This window comes from Notechis scutatus, chromosome 1, assembly GCF_049901735.1.
Source record: "Notechis scutatus isolate UNSWTSFEM ecotype Mainland chromosome 1, rNotScu1.2, whole genome shotgun sequence".
In the NCBI taxonomy this organism is placed as follows: Eukaryota; Metazoa; Chordata; class Lepidosauria; order Squamata; family Elapidae; genus Notechis; species Notechis scutatus.
The window spans coordinates 268,279,372-268,301,371 of record NC_142009.1 but is presented as its reverse complement, the minus strand read 5'-3'; the positions used below and the strand labels follow the sequence as shown (position 1 = coordinate 268,301,371).

At 37.7% G+C, this 22,000-nt stretch overlaps 1 protein-coding gene across 3 annotated transcripts in view; it reads right to left on the bottom strand.

The window, feature by feature from the left end:
* The window catches only part of CREB3L1 (cAMP responsive element binding protein 3 like 1), a 95,907-nt gene that overhangs the window by 45,521 nt on the left and 28,386 nt on the right, over positions 1-22,000 (bottom strand). For all 3 annotated transcript variants that reach the window (XM_026671262.2, XM_087951303.1, XM_087951304.1), the window contains one exon: positions 5,417-5,645. In XM_026671262.2, the coding sequence (XP_026527047.2) occupies positions 5,417-5,645 (229 nt within the window). The remainder of the gene's footprint in view (positions 1-5,416; positions 5,646-22,000) is intronic.

Genomic DNA, 22,000 nt, shown 5'->3' with positions numbered 1-22,000 from the left:
TGTGAGAGACTGATAAAGAAAATAATTACTTCAAGTTTTATTGCTTCTAAAAATAGTTCTACAAGCTATTGAATCATAGGGTGTACTTACTTTTTCATAAATGGCTTCTCCGTTTTGACTTTCTTGTTGTAAAATAAATGATGACATGGTGTAATATGGCATGTGTTGTTCATCTGAGGTGGTATTTACGTACTTTTAAGAACTGCTAAGGACCAGGGGATTTTTACTATGTCCTGATGAGCAAAATCATAGAACTCATAGAACTTTTTTCCCACATGACTTAGAAGACTATATTGTTCTACCAAAGCAGGTTAGATCTTAAAGTTTATAGGAAGCTGGATTTTGACTGAATGTAAGGAGCAAGTGCTTGATGATAAGAGCAAAGGAAACAAATGGTTATAGTTAGTGTATATTTTAGAAACTATATTCAGCTACTTTGAGTTTTGTCCAAGAATCAGAGAATGCAAGATATATCAGTCAGAGAAAATCTTCAACGAGGTTAAGTTGTAGCAGAGGTGGTATTCAGCAGGTTCTGACCAGTTCTGAAGAACCGGTAGCGGAAATTTTGAGTAGTTCAGAGAACCAGCAAATACCACCTCTGACTGGCCCCGCCCCCATCTATTCTCTGCCTTCCAAGTCCCAGCTGATCGGCTGGGTCTTCTTTTGTTGCCCTCCACAGGAGAACGGAGATGGAAATCAGGTTAGTGGGGTGGGGAGGGAACGAAGATTTTGCAGTATCCTTCCCCTGCCATGCCCACCAAGCCATGCCCATAGAACCGGTAGTAAAAAATTTTGAATCCCACCACTGAGTTGTAGGTATAAAGTCTGAAAACTTAAGGCAAGACAATACTCTGAGAAAGCCTTTTTTTAATAGATATGTGATCCTTATATAAACTCAGAAAGGATTTTCCAAAAAGAATTATAGCTCCAAAGGGCGAAAAAATGACTTTCTGATGCTGTTAGGGATGTTTAGAGTTCTTGAGCAATTTTCTACACACACACACACACACACACACACACACACACACAAAGAGAGAGAGAGAGAGAGACACATGGAGGGAGGGGAAGGAGGGAGGAAGAGAGAGAGAAAGAGAGAGAGAGAGATTTACCCAAAGTTCAAAACAGATTGTTTCTATCATTCTGTTTTGAGCTTAAAACAGTCCCATTTTCAACTCAAAACGTTTATTTCAAATTTGAATCAAAACTCTTTCAAAGTTCAAAAGATTTCCAGGATGGTCAGAATAGCCCTTTCCCGAGTGTACTGAATTTGAAGCAGAATATATTGAGCTCAATGTTGTTGTTGTTTTTACTTTAAAACAGTTTGGTTACTCCTATTACATATTACATAGTCAAATATTTGGGGATGGGAATGAGGGTTGTGAGTGTGTATATGCATGTAATAAATGGTATTATTATAGCTATTAGAGATCCTTTAATTGTCTCTGCAGAAAGCTGCATAAGGTCACCGAAGAGAGAGGAACTGTCAGAGAAAGCTGTCTTTTGTCATCTCTCCTTCCATTCTGCCCTTTCCCAGATTTCTCAATCTCCATTCTTCTGTGCTCTTCTCACAGCCATGATATTCTTGTCATACTCTAAAGAATTGCATTCCACTCTGAAGCAGCTGGCATGATGCTTCTAAAAGATGCAAGGCTCTTTCCATCTCTAGTTTTACTGGTAGCTTCTACCTCCCTAGTTAACTCTTTGGCCTTAGAAAGGGAAGGATTTGGGAAGATTTTGTACTAAGCACAGGACCATGGAGAAAAATGAGTAAGAAGCATTTATATTAAGATCTAGAAAACTTCATAACAGAGTGAAGAAATACTCATAATTAACACCTGGGTGTATATAAACAGTACACTGCACCATTTTCATTGCAAATAAACATATTTACAGAATGTTAGATGTGAAGGAAAACCAAGAGGAGGAACAGGAGGAAGATGAAGAGGAATGGAATATCCAGAAACAAGCAACATGTAACTTTCTATGAACACTAGTGCTCCAATGCTCCTTTTCCAGCAGCCTTACTAAAATTTATCTCTTCTAGATATTGAGGGGGTTTTGGAGACTAACTGTCCTCCCTCATCTATAGTCTGAGTGAGATAGTTCAGTAACAGTTCTACAAGGAGGCAGGGTATTTCTCTGGAGAAGGACCAAGCAAGAATGGCCTATGAAAAAATTGTAGTGCTTTCACCCCTTCTCTTCTTGATGTCTGGCAGCACTCAGCCAGGATAAATCCCTGACCACTGTGGGGAAACTTATTCCCTGCTTTTATGGTTTTCTATCTTTTTTTTTTTTTTTTTTAAAGAAAGGCCTTTCTTCTCTTGTATATACTGAATCTGTGCCATTTCCTTTTCGGGCTGACGGTTGTCCTTCAACCACTCGGACACCCACAGGGTCCCACAAATAACAGGATCCTCTGCTAGGATTGCTCTAAAAATATCCTCTCGTCATGAATCATCCTAAAATGAATTGTTTTAAAAATAGGTTTTGAAATGACTGTGCCTCTCCATCTCCTGCAGATAAATCTGCTGGTAAAAAAGAAGCCCACTTAGGCCTCTAAGCATTAACTATAAGCAGTAGCTTTCATTCGGCCTACACCCAAAACAGAAGTATCAGGGAAGGTGCTGATTTCTTTGCATCCACACCCAACAATCTCAGGGCCCCTCTCGGAGGCCGCCCAGAGCTTGGCAGTGGGGAGAAGAGAGTAAGTTGACATATTTTATTTAATTTCCTTTTCAGTGTGAGTATTACAGAACTTTTCAGGGCAAAAAACAGTCACTTAGGCCTTAGTACATGGATCTCAGCTTTATCTAATGGAGCAGGCCTGATGTTGATGTCGAGGGTTGGGAAGTACTCAAAATTCAAGGAGGCAGACTGGCCTGAAGGACACAGCTCAGGAATCAGATAAGTTCCACCAATTTACCTACTCCCCTGTGCTTCAAGGTCAGACAGAGAAATGACATTTTTTCCCCCTAAAGTCAATCCATTTTAAGAAATGAGTATTTTAGCTTTAGCACCACTTGGAAAGCATGAGGATTTATGTAGGTTCTTCTTGTGAGCTGAGGAGAAAAGGGAAGGAAAGAAAATCTCTCCCTTTCTATCACATATGAAATTGTCTTCAGTGCTTGTGCGCTAGTAAATTGAGTTAAATTTGACCAATTTTGACCAATTTTCAGCCTATGAGCAAGATTGATTGTTAGACAAACACATCAGAATTTAGCTGTACAGACCAAGTGGACAGAGTCAATGCATTCTAAACTTGCAAACCTTAAGCCTGAACATGCATGGATACGCCTATGATCCAAATTTCTTCTGTTCACAAATTAGAGACACATGAAAGAGGGAACAGAGGACAGAAGTGGGGAAAGGAACAACAAGATCAGGAGACCTCCTCAAGGAATGTATTCAGATTAGAAGTTCTCCATCCCTGATTTAAAGAGAAGAGATTAAGAAAGTAATTCTTTTGCCAGCAAGAATGATAAACTATCAGATTCATAGGCTGTAGGAATAATAACAGAATTGAAGAGAAAGAACTGAAGAAAATCAGAAATACAAAGACCTGCAAAAAGAATAGAATGACTGTATTAAAGAAAGCAGAGTTAGTAACAATGGTAATAGGCTTCTTGGGTTAAATCCCAAAACATCTGGGGCACCACTTGAACACCATTGGCATTCAAAATTACCACTACCATTTGCAAAAAGCAGTTTAGTTGGAAAAGCTTACATCCTGCAATGATACCTTTAACACCATCAAACAACATCTGCTCTCTTAAGTTCTTGGGAAGGTCACCCTAGGTGGGTAAAAATGCCATCTGGTGGAATGTGCATTGAACCATAATAATAACCTCCACAAGTAAACTGCTCCATTGACATATAAATATTACTATCATAAAGTTATTTCTTGCATTTAAACAGTGTTTAGGTAGCTGTGAATGATATATATTATTTTTGTTCCTAGTTTCTGTCTACAATGAAGAACTCTTCCTGACTATGACACCCTTTTATGAATATGGAGCACTTCTGCCACTGCAGGAACTTGCAGCTATGATTACAACTATCAATAAAAATGCTTAATTGCACCTTTGCTGGTAGCTGTAATTTTACCACCAGAGCTTATGGGAGGCTTTTAAATTCAGAAGGAATGGTGGCTTTGCTGCAGGGTTTTTTCTGTCATGGCAAATATTGCGACTTATATATTCATTCAGCAAAAGACCAGGTAAATCTACACAGCAGCATACACTGAAGATGTGAATGCAGGAAGAGAATAAAGCAATTTCTCTTTACTAGAGGATGAGGCTAAGTGGATTTTTGTTGCTCTAGGACTTGTAATAGCTCACCTGGCTCAGGGTTGCTGTGTAGGGACAATCGTACATCAGTTTCAAACTCTTCAGAGATTGAGGAATGGAAACAGTGGATAGAGGGTACCAGAAACAAATCGAAATTAGTTCCCTAAAGGGAACTAGTTTATTTAGCATTGTTCAGTTAAAAAATATTTGGCAAAGAACACTGCTTTTAAAAAATCTACAGTAATGTTGTATGAATAATGAGAAGTAGTGAGGTCAGTTTCCTGGACAATACCCAGGACTCAAATAATCAGTTATCATGTTAAATGACTGTAAGACAGTAAGCATTCTCCTCTCTTAAAACAGTGGGTTATTGGCTCTTTGCTGTGACTCATGAGGCCAAAACCCATGTTTTGTCTGTTTTTTGAAGACCCTGATGAGAAATTTAAGGTCAACTCTAATATTTTTTTTATATCAGAGCTCTGCTTTATTTTGAAAAACCCTCTATTTCAATTTCCTTCATTATTGCTGTTTTCAACAAAGGAGACTAGAAAAAAAGTGAAGTTTAGTTTCTAATTTCAGCTTGTTCACATGTGTATCACAGTCCTGTGCATGTTTCTTCAAGGATATGACTTACTTATTCAGTTGATCTCACTTACTAAGAAGCATTTTTAAACAGTGTAGTTTTATTCCATGATTCCCTCCCCCATTTCTTGAACTATCCCTTATTTTGTTTAAGCACAATCACCCATCTTCCCCAGATAGCTTATGGGGCTTCCTGATTATATATTCCACAGAGAGAGAATGTGGCAGGCAGATAAAATCTTTATGTTTCCGGTTTGGCTTGACTCTTTTTTCTATTTCCAAGAGCTAACTGAATAATGTCAGCTGTCTTATCATTAGATAATTCAAATCAGTTAAAAATGGGTTAGATTAATTGGCTGGAACCAATTTTAACTCTGGACTGCTTTTAATGACACAGGAAACAGTTTGTAGTTAGCTAGCAGCAGATTGTCTGCTTTCAGGAGAAACAGCCCTTTGTAAGAGGCAGATTGGACCTGCTTGTGACAGTATCTATCACTTCAACAGGAGGATACATAGGCATATGCTTCCGGATCCAGCTTTCTACTCACCACTGGCATTTTCTTCTGTCTTGACAGGCATAAGGGGGCTTTGTGGAGCAGAATCTCCACTCAGGGAATAGCTGTGCTCTGCCTGGATGCCAGGAGTGGGAGGATCCAGATCCATGTCCAGCAAAGGGTTTTTTTCCACCAGCATGGGGTCATCAAAGAAGCTGTTGAACAGTTCATTGGAAAAGTCCTCCATGTTCTCAGAGAAGTGGTCAAAGCTCTCGGAGAAATGCTGAGAAAGGAAAAAGAAGTGTGAACTGCATCATCTCCAGGAGAGACTAGAGGGCCTTCTTACCGAAATGTATCCCAAGCCAGATACACTGGAAGCCAATTCATTTGGATCAGAAACAACCATATTCCCCTCTTATTGTTTCTGTTTTCACAGCTTCAGAAGAAACTAACCAGCCAAAATCCACAATGAAGTTCATGCCTGCCCATTTTCTTCACCTTAATGTAATACATTTTATTCTCTCCATATTCTGTCTTTTCCTACAACAAGCTAATGTTGTATTGAAATGCATTAACTGGAACATCAGAATTACAGGTTTGAAGTATATTACTTTCTTTCTTTTTTTACTTTGAAGCCTTCTAAACATATTTCCTTACAACTCTCATCATCTTCACTGGTGTGTACACTGTTGGTGTTCATTTTCCAGACTATCAAAGCATCTTTATAAGGTTTCTGTTTGGTGACAATGATCAAAGGCATACATACCTAAATTGTTTTTTATAAAATGCAGTAGAGGTATTTTGCTGTTCTCATAAATAACTGTGAAATTAAATTGTCATATAAACCATCTCATAGTTTGAGGATGGAACATTATTTATCATGAAAAGATATGTTATGGATTACTGTGAAACAGTGGTGGGATTCAAATTTTTTCACAACCGGTTCTGTGGGCATGGCTTGGTGGGCGTGGCAGTGGAAGGATACTGTAAAATCTCTAGTCAGAGCTGGTATTTGCCAGTTCTCTGAACTACTCAAAATTTCTGCTACCAGTTCTCCAGAACTGGTCAGAACCTTCTGAAATACCACCTCTGCTGTGAAACATATCTTTCCACTGCCTTTTTTTTTTTATACAGAAATTTCTTCTATCCATTTATGGAAAGTTTTGCCATATAATTCTTTGGAGAAACCTTGACAGAAATTCATGTACCATGACACTGATATTTATTCAAAATACTGTTCAGTATTAATACAGTACAAAGGTTTGCTTTATAATGTAATCCAATTCTATGTATCCTCAGTGCAGAGCGTTGTAACTTTAGAAACATACTGAATGAGTCATGAGCATCTTATCATATATGTTTACAACGAAAGCACGTGCCACAAGTCACAGTAAAGTAGTGATACCTGTAAAAGACATAGGAAGTCATACCTCTGCTTCAAATCGTACTTTACAAAAAAGTGCATCTATTTCATGCATATCGCTATAGCCCTGTAGGACTACAACTGCTATGCGAGCAATACAATTCCATTTAAACTCAGTGAGTCCAGATTTATTTTCCTTTCATTGATACTGTTTGTTTTTTACATGCACACAAATCGATTGCATGTTTATTTTCACAGGTATGAAAATATGAAAATTTAATTATAAATTCTGTCATAATTCATAGCTGTGCATCTACATAGATGTATAGCGAAAATAGCCCCAGGAAAATCTGTCAATTTTCTCTTGGCGAAAATACTTTTAAAATCATTCTAAACACACTCACTACTAAAATTTACATTACTATTAGAATGAAACATGTATTAATTTGTAACAAGAAAACTAGAGTCTTTGGAAAAGGTGGCATAGAACTTTAACAGAGACTGTCTATGGAGATTCACAATCATCCAGGTCATGGTTGTCCCAAAGTTACTTTTCCAAAAGGCAACCAAACTTTCTTGTTTTTTTTCCTTGAAAACCTTTTACTTCTCATCCAAGAAGCTTCTTCAGTTTAAAAGAGAATACAGGGAAAAAATATTACCAGCTGTATGGGAAGAGGATTATATTGAGTGGACCAAACCAGAAGTGGTATTCAGCAGGTTCTGACCAGTTCTGGAGAACCGGTAGTGGAAATTTTGAGTAGTTTGGAGAACCGGCAAATACCACTTCTGACTGGAGATTTTACAATATCCTTCCCCTGCCATGCCCACCAAGCCACGCCCACAGAACCGGTAGTGAAAAAATTTGAATCCTACCACTGGACCAAACTACAAGGAAAGAAAACTATTAGTGTAAATTAAGCCCCTCAACCCAATCTTCCTTGTAGGGAGGAACAATCTGCAGACCTAAACACATTTTTTTTTGTATCACATTCCTTATATCTGAAAATGGTATTCCATCCAGACCATCCTTTGTGAATGATGTTTATTACAGGAAACACTACTATACACACTGTTATTTCTTTCCGCACTTAGCAGTTATGGAGATAATCTTTCAAAAGTTGCTTTGTCATCTTTCTTAGCTTTTTACCCCAAATATCTCACCAAGATGTATTTCTTAATCTTTTGCGATTTAAAATATGTTGCCATAATCTCTTCGCACAGTGACTAAGTTCTTTCTCACATTCTGCTGAAAATTGTACCCTCTCCTATTTTGCTCACATAACTCAGCTTTCATGTAAGAAACAGCAACCCTTTCATACTATATCCAAAATCAATCCATCCATTAAACTTTAAATAATGCAAAACCTGAAGAACTTAAAAACAAATAATGGTACTATATGTTATGGATAGGGTCACAGAGATAACAAGAAGTCACCTCTGGATGCAGGTGACTTCCAAGGCCAACTATTTCTGTACATTTTTTTTAAAATACAGCAAATATACAGTATTTAAATGAATGTAAAGAAATTCAACCAAATAAAAATGTGCCATTTTTAAATCTCTGTGAGGTTTCTAATAATTGTTTGAGCACAAAGTTATCTAATATCTGCAAATATTTGGCTTGTTGACAATGTTTAACTTGATTTGGTCATGCCTGAATGATTGAATAACTTACATCCAATAAATCAGAACAGTGGTTTTAATATATAGTAGCAGCTTCCAGTTCTGCTTTTTTTTTTTTTTTGAACATCTAGTCTTCGAGATTTTTTTTTACATCTTGAAGTGAATCTGGATTCCTATCTGGTAGATAGACTGGAAGCTCTGCATTCTAAAGAATATTTGATGCTTTGCAAAGGACAATGGATAGTATTAAAATCCCATCCACTGGGGAAAAAATTCTGAAGAGATAATGGAAACACTACCTACATTTTACTAGGACATAATGCAGATTTGATAGGTAGATCTGGCCAGAAAGCTAAATTGGTCATGAGCCAGGTGAAACAAGATACAATAAGAAATCAGACTTGTTTTTCAAATTACATTTTGTTGTTGTTCTTGTTCTTGTTGTCATTGTTATTATTATTATTGTTATGATGATGATGATGATGATGTATCCCACCTTTATTGTTTTTACAAATAACTCAAGGTGGCAAACATATTCAACATGCTGTACCTTCCTCCTCTTATTTCCCCCACAATAACCCTGTGAGATGTTGGGCTAAGAGAAAGTGATTGGCTCAAGGTCATCCAGCTGGCTTTCATGCTAAGGCAGGACTAGAACTTACAGATTTGACTCCCACTTTCTATACTAGCACCTTAACCACTAGACTAACCTGGTTCTCATATTTTTCAGTGAGATTACTGAAAAGATTCCCTTTTAGTTTGATGTCTGGAAAACAAAAGGAACTAAACTGTCTTCTTGCATCTTTATGCTTCCTCTTCTTCTCCATATTCACTGAAGCTCTACTTTCATCAACATTCCTATGAAATGCTAGTTATACTTCTAGAAGATGTCCTTGTGGTTTGGATGTTATTACTTATGTATGGTGGGGAGGAAGGCACTCTAGGTAGCATTGGCTTTCATCTCTAACTCCATTGTTGTTTTTCCATTCTCTTTCTTTTACATACATACTCTTGCACGCATACAAAACATAAGAAGAAAAGAATTGGGATTCTTTCATTTTAGGATGCCTTTTAAATGACGTGGTTAGGAGCTGTTCACTACAAACGTCTTAAATATGGCCTTGGGGAATCCAGGAACAAGATCTTCTAAGTATGTTTAAGCAGCCAAATGAGAGAGGCTGTTCAAATTTATGATAAAGTGTCGGAAGAGAAAAGATTAAATGTTTTCTCTATGCTGATTTTTTTAATAAAACATAAATACATGCACAGCATGTGATTCCCTTGGGATGACAATGGAAATCTTCAGGGGCAATTTTCACACATCAAATAATAATGGGAGAAAAGGATTACCCTCACCCACAATGATACTGTATTACTCTACTTATGTATCATCTGCACTGCAGCATCAAATCTAATATTTATTTATTTATTTATTTTGTCAAGCAAGTATTAGATAACAGATATAAGTATAAACATGATTATTAATAAATGAAATGGATACGAATAAAGGGAACATTAGGACAGGGACGGTAGGCATGTTGTTGCGCTTATGCATGCCCCTTAAAGACCTCTTAGGAATGGGGTGAAGTCAACAGTAGATAGTTTAAGGTTAAAGTTTTTGGGGTTTGGGGATTGGGAAAGGCCTAGGTCCATTTAACACAATATTGTCTACATCAGTAGTTTTCAACCTTTTCTTCATCGAAGACCCCTATAAATACCTTTTGTGGCCATGGAGCCCCATGACTTAACTCAAGATTTAAACCACAACGTTTCTTCAAGCAATCGCGGACCCCCTGTGATGACATCATGCCTCCCCAGGGGTCCGCAGACCACAGGTTAGGAACCATTGGTTTACATTAATCAAGCGATAGTTCTTTACACTTCATATCACAGATTACAGATCCAATGTCTGTAAAAGTTTGGGTTATATCCCAAAAACTAACTGTATTCTTACACCACACATATTCAAGTCATGTAAACAGATGTTCACCCAGCATGCCTAGCTTTTTTCATGGCTTAGGATGAAATGCAAACCAAGCCTGTCTGTTCCACTTACAGGTCAAAGTATTGGGCTAACCCAGAAAATGATTTAAATTGTAATCTGATTGTCTGAATGAAGTCATTATTTTCTATAGCAGTGGATAACCTTGGAATTCGCTTGTGATGAAATCTTGCAAGCTGTATGCTAAAATAGCAAGACACCCCAGATGCTCTAGATGTCATTCAACAACTGCATATTTATTTCAGATTTACTGTGCAAAATAATACAATTATTTTGAGTTGGCGTTTAGAAAGGGAAAGTTGGTGTTAGAAAAGGAAATGCTTTAGATGATGACATGAAATGGTCATAAGTGACAGATGGAAGGCCAAAGAAGGTTAACTCATCATGCTGCAACACAGTATGTAATCTTTTTATTAAGTCGATTTTTTTTAATTCATGGCCATAAAAAAAACTAGTAACACTGGGTTATAACAGTTATAAAACTTCAAAAAATAATTCTCCTTTTTCCAAATTTCCTGGCAGGTTACAAGAAAGCTGTTCTCTGCAACATGTAAGAAGTCAGAAACTTCAGGTTCAACCTTCCTGAGATTAAGCCGAATTGTTTTAATTTACTCATTCTTGAGCGCAGCTGGTTAACTAGCTGACTTTAAGCCAGTCATCCTCTCTCAACTCAATCTGTCCAACAAAGCTATTGTGAGAAGGAGTGGAGGAAGGAGTGCTGTGTACAATGCCTTGGGATCCTGGAGAAAAGGCAGGATGTAAATCTGACTAACTTACTAAATATTTACATAAGAACAGTATATACATATTTAAATGCACATATTGCCCGAAGCTAAGATTTCCTCAATGAGTTGTAAAGGCTGGGATACATGCATTATACTAACTAGAGGAAAAATTTGTCTTGGAAACCGGATAGCTGAATTAAGCTAAAACCAAAACAAAATTCATTGCAACAGCCAGTTACTGGCTCAGAACCAGGAACACTAATGAGATTAAATAATATTACACCTAAATTCAAACCTAATTGTGGTTGGTTAAAAAAAAAGTTTCCTGTATTACAATTATATTGCCCGCCTTTTTAAAGGTAGCATCATCAAGGAAAATATGGATATGAATAAATATTTAAAGTGGTAGTTTATATAATATGCCAACAGAAAAAAAATTGCATCCTTCTACTGCTCTGATCTTACTTTCCTTCGGCAACACTGGTTCTTTGCTGTATCCCAGGGTGCCAAAATCTCTTCTCAGTCTTGCCAAGAAAAAGACAGAGGGAGGAGATGACCTAAACACCCCGGATACAGCCAAGCGTAAGTTCCTGTTCCAACACAAAGATCTGTTTGTTTTATTCAAATACAATATCATTGTGTAAACAAATGCCAGGCAATAAGGATGCAATAGTACTGGTGAATGGAACTGGTATCAATGCCATTTACCAGACATCAGTCCCCAGCTTTGTTCTTAAAAGGATAAAGGGAATGCAGTTAAAAGAAGACTCAAATTTAATATATACTTAGTCAATGGGACTATGACAGAAACCTCAACATGGAATTATTTCAACTGCATCTCAGTGGTCGGCATTGTGAAATTTTTCAAAATGCACACAAGAGATATGCACACAATTATTCAAACAGACTGAATAGCTATAGATCTCAAATGAAGCTATATAGAATCTTTAGGTTGCTCAAATAAATTATCTCTAGGTTGCTTACAAGGAAGGCAACATCTAATATTAATGGTCAATCATGTTCAATTAGTGCTTCTGATTCTGAAATGCCTAAATTTGTAAGATAAAACTCACCATTTCTACTGACATTGTTGCTCACATTATTATCTGTGTTTTAGAGATTATACATCTCATACAAGGCAATGGATTGAACCTGGGCATTTTTAAAAATTAATCTCTGCTAGTTAATCACTGGTTTACTAAATGCAATGTCATGAAAGTTGGAGAAGAGATCAAATGAAAATCTAAAAAGAAAACAAAAATAAGAACATCTAGATTTGCTAACAATCTTCAAAATATTTTATTTACATTTCAGCATCTGTTTAGCTGGATCAGGAGCTCAAAAACCTGATTTGCAGATTTAAAGATAATTCAGGAATGAATTAAAGGATTTGGTCAGATAATCTGGATAGCTGCCTTGAGAAAGGTGCTCTTGTGAAATGGGAAAAAGGTCTAGTGGAAGTTCCAATATAACATGTTGTCTGAGAATTATAGGAAATGAACTCCAGGACAATACTAAAGCACCACCTTGGGAAAGGCTGCTGTATGCATTCTTTGCCTATATTTAATGAGGAAAACAGTGGGAGAATAATGTTTCTTATATTTAGCAATCTAAAATATTTACTTCCATGGTGTATTTTGCATGGTTAAACCTGGAAAGATAAGCAGAGAATCTCTGCAACGTCTTCATCAACCTCTTATGTTACTCCCTTCTGTTATCTCTAGCCTACATGGTTGATATATGACTGGCTGAAGTCAGATAAGAGCTGTAGTTCAATCACATGGAAGATGCTACCCTGGGGAGACCTACCCTAAAATTTGGCAGGACATATAAAAAGAAAGGTTCATTGGTATTTTTGATTGCTGTGACATGGAGCCATGAAACCTAAAGCTATGTATTGGTTTTATACCTCAGCTTTTTTGTCAATTTATTTGTTTTGCCAAAGAGAAAACTGAAGCCTGATTCACTTTGAAATAACACTCAATATTGTATTAAGGTTATACACTATAATTGATAGAGGACGAAAGAGGTAACCCTACGTCTTTGGACTGTACTACTCCAGACACAAGATGCAGTTGCCAGAAAGATGTCCCAATTTTTCATATGCACCATTCCTCTTTCTAGTATTTTACTGGAGAAAAGATCCAACACTGGCATAGTCACTATTTTAAGTGAATTGTACTATATTCTATGAGGGAATGCTCTATCAGGGGTCACCAACCTTTTGGACCTCAGGGACCACCAAATTCATAATTTTAAATCCCGGGACCGCTAATATGAATTTTGACTGATGGTGGCTTGCTGATGTTGGTGGGAAAGTTGATCCCATATTCCAGAGCTGCAGTAGTCACAGGACTGGCCCTTTGGTCATCCCGGAGCAACTGCTCCTCCACTCCTTATAGGGTGCACCAGCCTGCCATGGACTGGAGGAGCTGCTCCGGGATGACTAAAAGGCCAGTCTTGTGACTATTGCAGCTGTGGAATATGGGACCAACCTTCCCACCATCATCAGCAAGCGACCCTGGGGTGGATTTCCCTCCCCCACCATTGGTCTTATTTTCCAGTTGCAGCTCACGTGCCTCTACTCAAGATAAGGTTTGCGCTTGGCCAAAGGGTAAGGGCCAGCAGATGGGCGGGCCATGTGGACGGCACTTGGTCTTGTGTTCCTGCACAGCCTGGATTAATTGCTTTGGGGGGGACATTTCTCTGCAGACTTTTCTTGCGGACCACCAGTAGTCCCTGGCACATTGGTTGGCAACCACTGTGCTATATGGTAAAATCCACATCTTTTGTCTTTAAGCCAAAACAATATAGGCCCCAAATTAATTAGTTTATTGAAGTACAGTCTAAATAGTTCCCAAATACCACCAATTTGTTGCTAGGACTAACACTTGCTGAGCCATTCAAAATTAAGTTCCATAATTAAATAATATGATCCCTCCTGAAACTGCTTTTTCATGGCAGGACAAACCTACAGTATATACATAAGACAAATATGGGCACTAGTGATGATATACTAATTGATGCTGGAAGGTGGTAACATTAAATCTGTAACATCCTGAATAAGTGAAGACAAAATTTGTTATCTCTTGTCTTAACAGACAGAACCAGGTCAAACAGGCTTAAGTTACAGAAGAATAAATTTAAGGGGAAATCCTTGACAGGAAGCAGAATGAAACCAAGAGCCTAACAGATATGAAATGCCCTCAGGGGAGATCTTGAAAATGGCCTGCTGGACAACTATATATTGGAATATTCTTCCTTTAGATTTCCTGCATGAAAAAATGCTAAACCTTGCAACTATCCAAGACCCTATATGATTCAAAGAGTCTACTGTATGTTGTTGTGTCTCATGATGCGTCACCTTCCTCAACTATGCCTTTTCCTTTTATCTCTGACCAAGTCCTCATTTACCAGATTAGTACTGAAACCACATATTGGAATAGTTTCTTCCTGGGTCCCACTTCAACAAGTAGTTTGCACACTTATTGTAGTTTATGCTCTGAGATAAGGCATAATTATGGTAATTGCTAAAGATGGTATAAGGAATATACCATCTTTACTCTTGAAGTATACTCTTGAAGGGGAAAAAACTCCTTGCACACTTCAAATTTGAATGTTCCATTTAATTTCAGGCAAGGCAACAGATGCAGGGGTGAATTATAGTTTAAACATGGAGGGGGTGAATCAAGTTGAAAAGAGTTGAACGCTATTAGGGGCACCCCCTAGTGAGATCAGAGATCCTCAGCTTGGCTTTTTTCCCCAAGTGTGTTATCTCCAATGGGTGGAGTTCATATTTCCATACAAAACCAATAATGACCTGTCAGTGACTCAAAATAATCAAAAAGTGTGAATCTAAAGAAGTCTGGAATTTAGTAGCTTCAATAGCACTCCCTTCTTTATTATTCCTTGTATTACTTTCCAAATATATCAGACTGCAACCCTCATTTTTCCAACTCCCAAGGATGGTAAAATGGGAGGGGAGAGGAGTTGCAGCCCAAAATTTTGCAAGGACTCAAGTTGAAAAAGGATGATCTAGTGGAAAAGAAAATATGTTTATTGAGCTGGTAGCCTAAAACCTTTTGGAAAGAGAATACTATGCAGGATCTTCTCTGTGGTTTGAAAATACATTTTATGCAAAGATATTATACTAATTTACTGTATAAATATGGTATCTAGTAGTTCTGCTTCATTACTGGTTAGGCAAATTTCCTAAATTTAAACCAGGAATTGCAAATTCTGGCCTCAGATGTGACCAAGCTACAACTTCTAGCATTCCTCAGTATTCACCATTTAAATGCGTTTCATCACAATTTTGTTTCAATTGATAACATTTATTGTTTTTTTTAATGTTTGAATCCATATGCATTTTGTGCTAGTTTCTCCTAATATGTAGGGGGTGGTATTATTATTTTTCTTTAGACGCACACTTTTTGCCAGCAATTCTTCCAATAGAATGCTTTTCATGCATGCTTTTACTTCATGCCTCCATTTTATATGCATTTTTGGGAGAGCTAAACTATCAAGAATTTTTAAAAGAGAATTTCACCATGCAAGCATGTTCCAGTTCACACTGGGAAACTGGCTGAGTTAGCATAAACATGTGAATTGTCCCAAGTAAAAAAATCTTTTGCTGCAGGCTTCATAGAGCAAGAACTTTTCTGGGGTTTTACCAGCTGGTAAAGTATCAATTACCATGAGACAATATATGTTGCGAATGGATCACCCTCTTATTTGTGGAGAAGGCTGCCGATTTTAAAGGATGGGTGGGAAAATTAGAAACATAGATTCCACATCTTCTGTATCTCCTCACTTCCACCAATGTTTTGTTTATCTTTCTCAATCTCTTCCTCATCTTCCTTCACAGTCAAGAAAAGCCCCATATGGGTTCCTAAAGCAGCATTACTGAGGAGCAGTCATGGTGGGGACAGCCAAAGTTCACCAGCCCCATTGTGGGACTATGGATTGTGGCTTTTCCAAGTCAAAATTTCAGACTGCTCCTTCCAGTCAGCTGTCTCCCATGCACTGGGAGATATGGGGTGTGCCCCTTGATAAGATGGGTGGGAACCATCTTCTCTAAGCCTAAGCTACCTTTAAACTCCCTAGGAAAATCTGCTCCTGTTTAAGCCATCTCATTCCTGGAGGAAGCATGAAAGACTGCCAAGCCATTGGCTGTGGCACCCGTTTTCCTTCAGGGATGGATGCAAGATCGAAAGAGGCCTCCTAACATATTTCCACCACATGTTCTCATTATTGCACCCTCACAACAGAGAGAGGGAGAGCAGAGAGAGAGGGAGGGAGGGACAGAGAGAAGCTTATCTCAGAAATCTGGCTGAAATATCATACTCAGCTTTCCATCCATCATTTTGAGGTCGGTAAAATGAGGACCCAGATTGCTGGGGGCAATATGCTGACTCTGAGGGGGCTGTAAAATACTGTGAAGCAGTATATAAGTCTAAATACTGTTGCTATTCTTGAGCATCAGTTTCCTGTCACAGGCAACAATTCTCTCTTCTTCTGTCTTCTGGTTGTGCCCCATCTCTGCATCTTTTAGATACAGCTTTCCTCACCGCCTTCAGATACAGTCCTGATATTCCTATATTCCTATATTAAAATAAAAAGAAAGCAGCAAAAACCAGTATGGATGGATGGAAGCCCACATACAGAAGATTTAGCCTCTCTACAAGTCAGAGGTTCTCCTCATGCTGGCCAACTGTGCCAAATCGGGAGGGAATTCTTATAAGTTTTCCCTTTTCTTTTTTGGAAATGCAGTATATATATTTTCCTTCTCTGCCTGCCAAGATAAATCTCCATTTCCAGCTGTGACATCTGTGTTTCCCTTCTCTCCTTTCAGTAAGGAATGAACCTTCCCCCACCATACTCCAGCTTCGCAGTTGAGGTTTCCATTGCTCTACAACAAAAGAAACAGCTCTAACTTCCACTCATTCTTTACATGTTTTAAAAGAAAAATGCAATGGTAAATTTTAGTGCTCATTAAACTGACAACGCTAATAAGAGACAGGCATCATATACGAATGGCTAAGCATAGTTTGGTTTGACAATGAGGTTTAATGTACCTCGGCTCTTACTAGAACCTCCTCCCTATACTGTATTCACTCTTTCTTTTCCAGTTGTTTCATACTTTCTTCTTAATCAATATATATATATATATATATATATATATATATATATATATATATATATATATATATATATATATATATATATATATATATTTTCTTAAGTTTTCGCAGGTACTTACATGTATGGTGTTCGGCTTGGTTCGGTATTTTCCCACGTCATTGTAGTTGTTCTTTTAAAGTTGTAGCAACGTTTCAGCAGAATCTCATCTGCCATCATCAGGCTTCTGTATTGTGTCCGTCTGTGAGTCAGACTTTTACAGTGGTTTCAGATTTGAATTTGGGGCAGCCTATTGCTGTGCCAGAATGGTTTTTTCTTCATCCTGATTGGTTGGGAGTCTTGGTCTGTGTTTATTGGTCTCGGAGTTTGCTGTGTTCTGCTTGATTGGTGTCTCTAATATCTTCTGTCTGTTTTTGGCTCTTTTTGTATCTTGATTGGCTGGCAGCATTGTGTTGCTTTAATGGAGGCCTTTAGTGCAGCTTGGCTTCGGGTAAATGGACGGCTATCATTAGTTAGGAAGCTGGGTTTCATCTGGGTGCCTGGTTGGGATGTGTTTGAGCTGGAGGTATCAGGGGGATCTGTTTGTGCCCAGGTGTTTGCCTGGCTTGTGGTGTGGAGATTTTTTTGTTTGTGAGTGCAGGCTTCCAAATGATTGACAGCCTGGTGGAATCATCTCTTCTATTCATGCTTTCTGGTCTTTTTTCAATCTCTTCCAATCAAGATACAAAAAGAGCCAAAAAACAGACAGAAGATATTAGAGACACCAATCAAGCAGAACACAGCAAACTCCGAGACCAATAAACACAGACCAAGACTCCCAACCAATCAGGATGAAGAAAAACCATTCTGGCACAGCAATAGGCTGCCCCAAATTCAAATCTGAAACCACTGTAAAAGTCTGACTCACAGACGGACACAATACAGAAGCCTGATGATGGCAGATGAGATTCTGCTGAAACGTTGCTACAACTTTAAAAGAACAACTACAATGACGTGGGAAAATACCCGAACCAAGCCGAACACCATATATATATATATATATATATATATATATATATATATATATATATATATATATATATATATATATATATATATATATATATATATATATATAACCATTTGCCTTTCCATGCTTTCCATCAAATGATGGTCACATTATATCTTTAGTATATATGTATAGTGATGGACACAAAGATATGCTCAAGGAATACCTAGGTATACATGCCAAATGGCTTATGGGCCAAAGCTCTATATGCATAAATGTCTGGACACACATAATCACATCTGACTTCCAAAAGGACTGCATTTCAAAAACTGTATTAACCTACTTTGGGATGAATTTTCCCCCTTCATTTTTCCAGTGGATTACTCATCATTTCTAATTTACGATCTCAATCAGACATTCATAGTTATTTTTTCATACTTTTTATAAATTCAAGTTCCACATAGCAATCACATTACAAAGCATTCTAAAACGAACACTTATTATGCTAAGTCTATGGAGTATGAGTGAAAGTAATGGTCAATACTGCAGAAGGATAATGTAGGTAATGGTCATTTATGTTCTTCCCTGCAAGGAGATAAATATGACAGGCACAATACTCTATGAATTCACCATCATAGACTTTCATGAAACTGAATTTCCACTGAAATAATAGTGTAGGTTGATTACCTAATATTCTTAATTAGTGATGAGATATAGGAACTCAAAAGGCAGAGCACCCATGATCAGATCTAGGCAACAGCTCCAGCCCCATTCAATTCACAAGTTTAGCTGTAATTTATAGATATGGCTGGATAAACAATGTCAAATTTCCCACAAATTATTTTTACTAAACATAAAACCTACTCTGAGTTATGAGGAAAAGACTTGCATATGGGCTGCTTGGAGGAAGGGCTGGATAAAAATGTAATAACAATAATAAACTACATATTAGATCAACTAATATAATGTTTCTCAATCTGCGTGAACTTCAACTCCCAAAATTTCCCAGTCAGCATGCTGGGGTGGGGAAAGATCTTAAAGTTGCTGAGGATGAGAAACACCAGACTAATAAATGGTAACAGGCTAAATTCACAAGCAATAAATAAGCCAAATGAATACTTTGGCCTAGAAATGGGGGATATTCAGTTTATTACATACTAGGTTTCTTTCTAGGAAGTGTTAGCCAAATTAATCTGTTGCAGCTAAGTCCTTCCTCTGCAAAACCTAAGGTCTCTGATGGTAGTCATCTACATACTCTCTTGGAGTAAGTCTCTCACTATATACTGTGGTTGACACCCAGATAAGCATAAAAGTATAAGAAGACTGACTCTTTCTCATTTTGGATTACAAAATACAGTATTGATAAATTTCCATTACAGAAACACAGATCCCAACTGAATATCTGGAGAAACGTTCAAAGCTGTTTGACTGTGGAACCAGTTACCTAGTCCTAGACAGATGTCGGTTCCCCTTCATTTGGTTTAAGCAGAGATTAGATAGCTGCCAATCTAGAATATTTTAATTTGGATTTCCACCTGAAGCAACATTTGGACTCAGCAGCCTAAACATCCTCTTCCAACTTTATCTGACCCACATTTCTGGACTTAAAAAAGCTGGATAACCAATTGATGGCAACATAGAGGTAGCATTTTAGGCATCTTATTCTCACTCTTTAGTGGCTATCCAGAAATAAAGCCCTAGATTCAGTATTAACCCAAAGCATATGGGTTTTATCAAAAGGATCCAATAATATCGGTTATACTTTCTCTGCAGATCTACCAGAGAAAACCCTATAGGAATAGTTTAGTGTCTTCTTTCATATCACTTTTGCAAGGAAGTTGTATAAGAGAATAGTTATTTTAAAAAATCCTGTCCAGTTCCTTGAATTCTGGAATACTTGAGTGTCTAAAGACTCTGGGCTAACATTCCAACTTTTCTGCCAGCAGCAAGAACAATGAGTGGGAAAGGGGGCATTTTTACATAATCAAAACCAATAGAGAAAAAGAAATACACTTCCCAGACAGCACTGAGAAATATTATTTTCCTATGTGTTAAAAGTTTTTGAGAACCAGCAGTGGAAGATGATATGTAAATTAGTCACATTCTTCATTCTTTTGCAAAAGCCACAAAGAGGGCTCACCATTCGTTTTACTGTAAATCATGTCCCAGCAAAAGATCTTTACCAGATTTGAGTTATGCAAAATCTAATAGCTGAATCCCACATGTACTACTGAGGCAGAGGTGGTATTCAGCAGGTTCTGACCAGTACTGGAGAACCGGTAGCGGAAATTTTGAGTAGTTTGGAGAACGGGCAAATCCCACCTCTGACTAGAAATTTTACAGTATCCTTCCACTGCCACGCCCACCAAGCCATGCCCACAGAACCAGTAGTAAAAAGTTTGAATACCACCATTGTACAGAGGGGATCATAGGCACAAAACAAAACAAAACAAAACAAAACAAAAAGGGAAATATTCTGAGAGCTGCAATATTCCCAGGAGCAAGTTTGAACGATTGGGTATTTGCCTGGACGCTATCTGAGGAAGACACCAAAAATGCTTTGCCTTTTTGTTATGACAAGTCAATGTCCACAAGTTGCCTGTTCAGTTACCTCTTCTTCTTCTTCTTTGATGGCCATACAATCTGAACCCAGAGGGCAAAACCTAGGAAAGTGAGCATTTCAATCACAAGATCTGAGGTAGCGACTTGCTTAATTTTGTCTTCATGCTACATTCTACCTGAGGTATAGATTTACTTCAACATTTTGGGATTTATCAGCCCTATCCCAATATAAGCAGATACTCTTGGAAAACATGCTGAATTGCTTGTACCATGAAGCCCAAGTGATCAGTTTTTCATTGAAAGATTGAGTGACAGACCTTAGAGATAAATTACAAGTACGAATAGCTTCGATTATTAGAGTTTCTCTGATAACCAGAGATATAAGGGTCATTCAGATGGACTGTTGAGAAAATTTGTTCATCCTATTGAATAAAAGCATGCACCACAAATATTTTTAAAATGCATGTTTCCTAAGGTGTCTCATGTCAAATATAAATAATAAAAGCTCAAAAACAGAGTGTGTGATCTACAAAAAATGTGATAAATGACTATTTTATTAGGAAAAAAAGGCTGACTAAATAGGGGTTTTAAGTATTGTACAGCAGACCATCAAAAGCTCTTAATAGCCCATTCTCATATAGGTTATCAGATCCTACTGGCTGAAGATAATTCTTAAAATGTATCCCAAACTCTATTCAGTCAAGCTTTTGTTTTCTAATAAAATGTTCATTTTTTATTTGGAGTCTGTGGCCTTTTGGAAGGAAAGAGAAGCAAATCCAAGCTCTTGTCCTGAACAGCTTACAGTTCATTGTCTCCAAAGCTGGTAAGAGAAAGAGCAGAACTGGCTGACAAAAGTAGAAGCTGAAATTGTTTGAATCCCCAATAAAAGCCATGCCTGGAAGCACATAGACTACCATAAATTAATTTGGAACAGAAATGCAAATGTGAGAATCCCCATCTTGGCTAAGAATAGAGAACAGACACTTCTTATGCTCGGAGGATATTGGGGAACATGAACTTTACATTCAAAAGATGGAGAGGGGGGGGGGGAGAAAAGAACTTTTGTTAGCGTTTAAAAACGGCCTAGGAAAGGTTTTATTCTCGTTTGTGTGTGTACTGAGCGGAGGACCTGCTTTGAATGTATTTATGTCTAGACAGTATAGGGTGAAAATTGCTCTGAGGATCCAAAAGAAACAGGCCGGAGAGGAGTAAAAAAAGACAGCACCAAATAGGC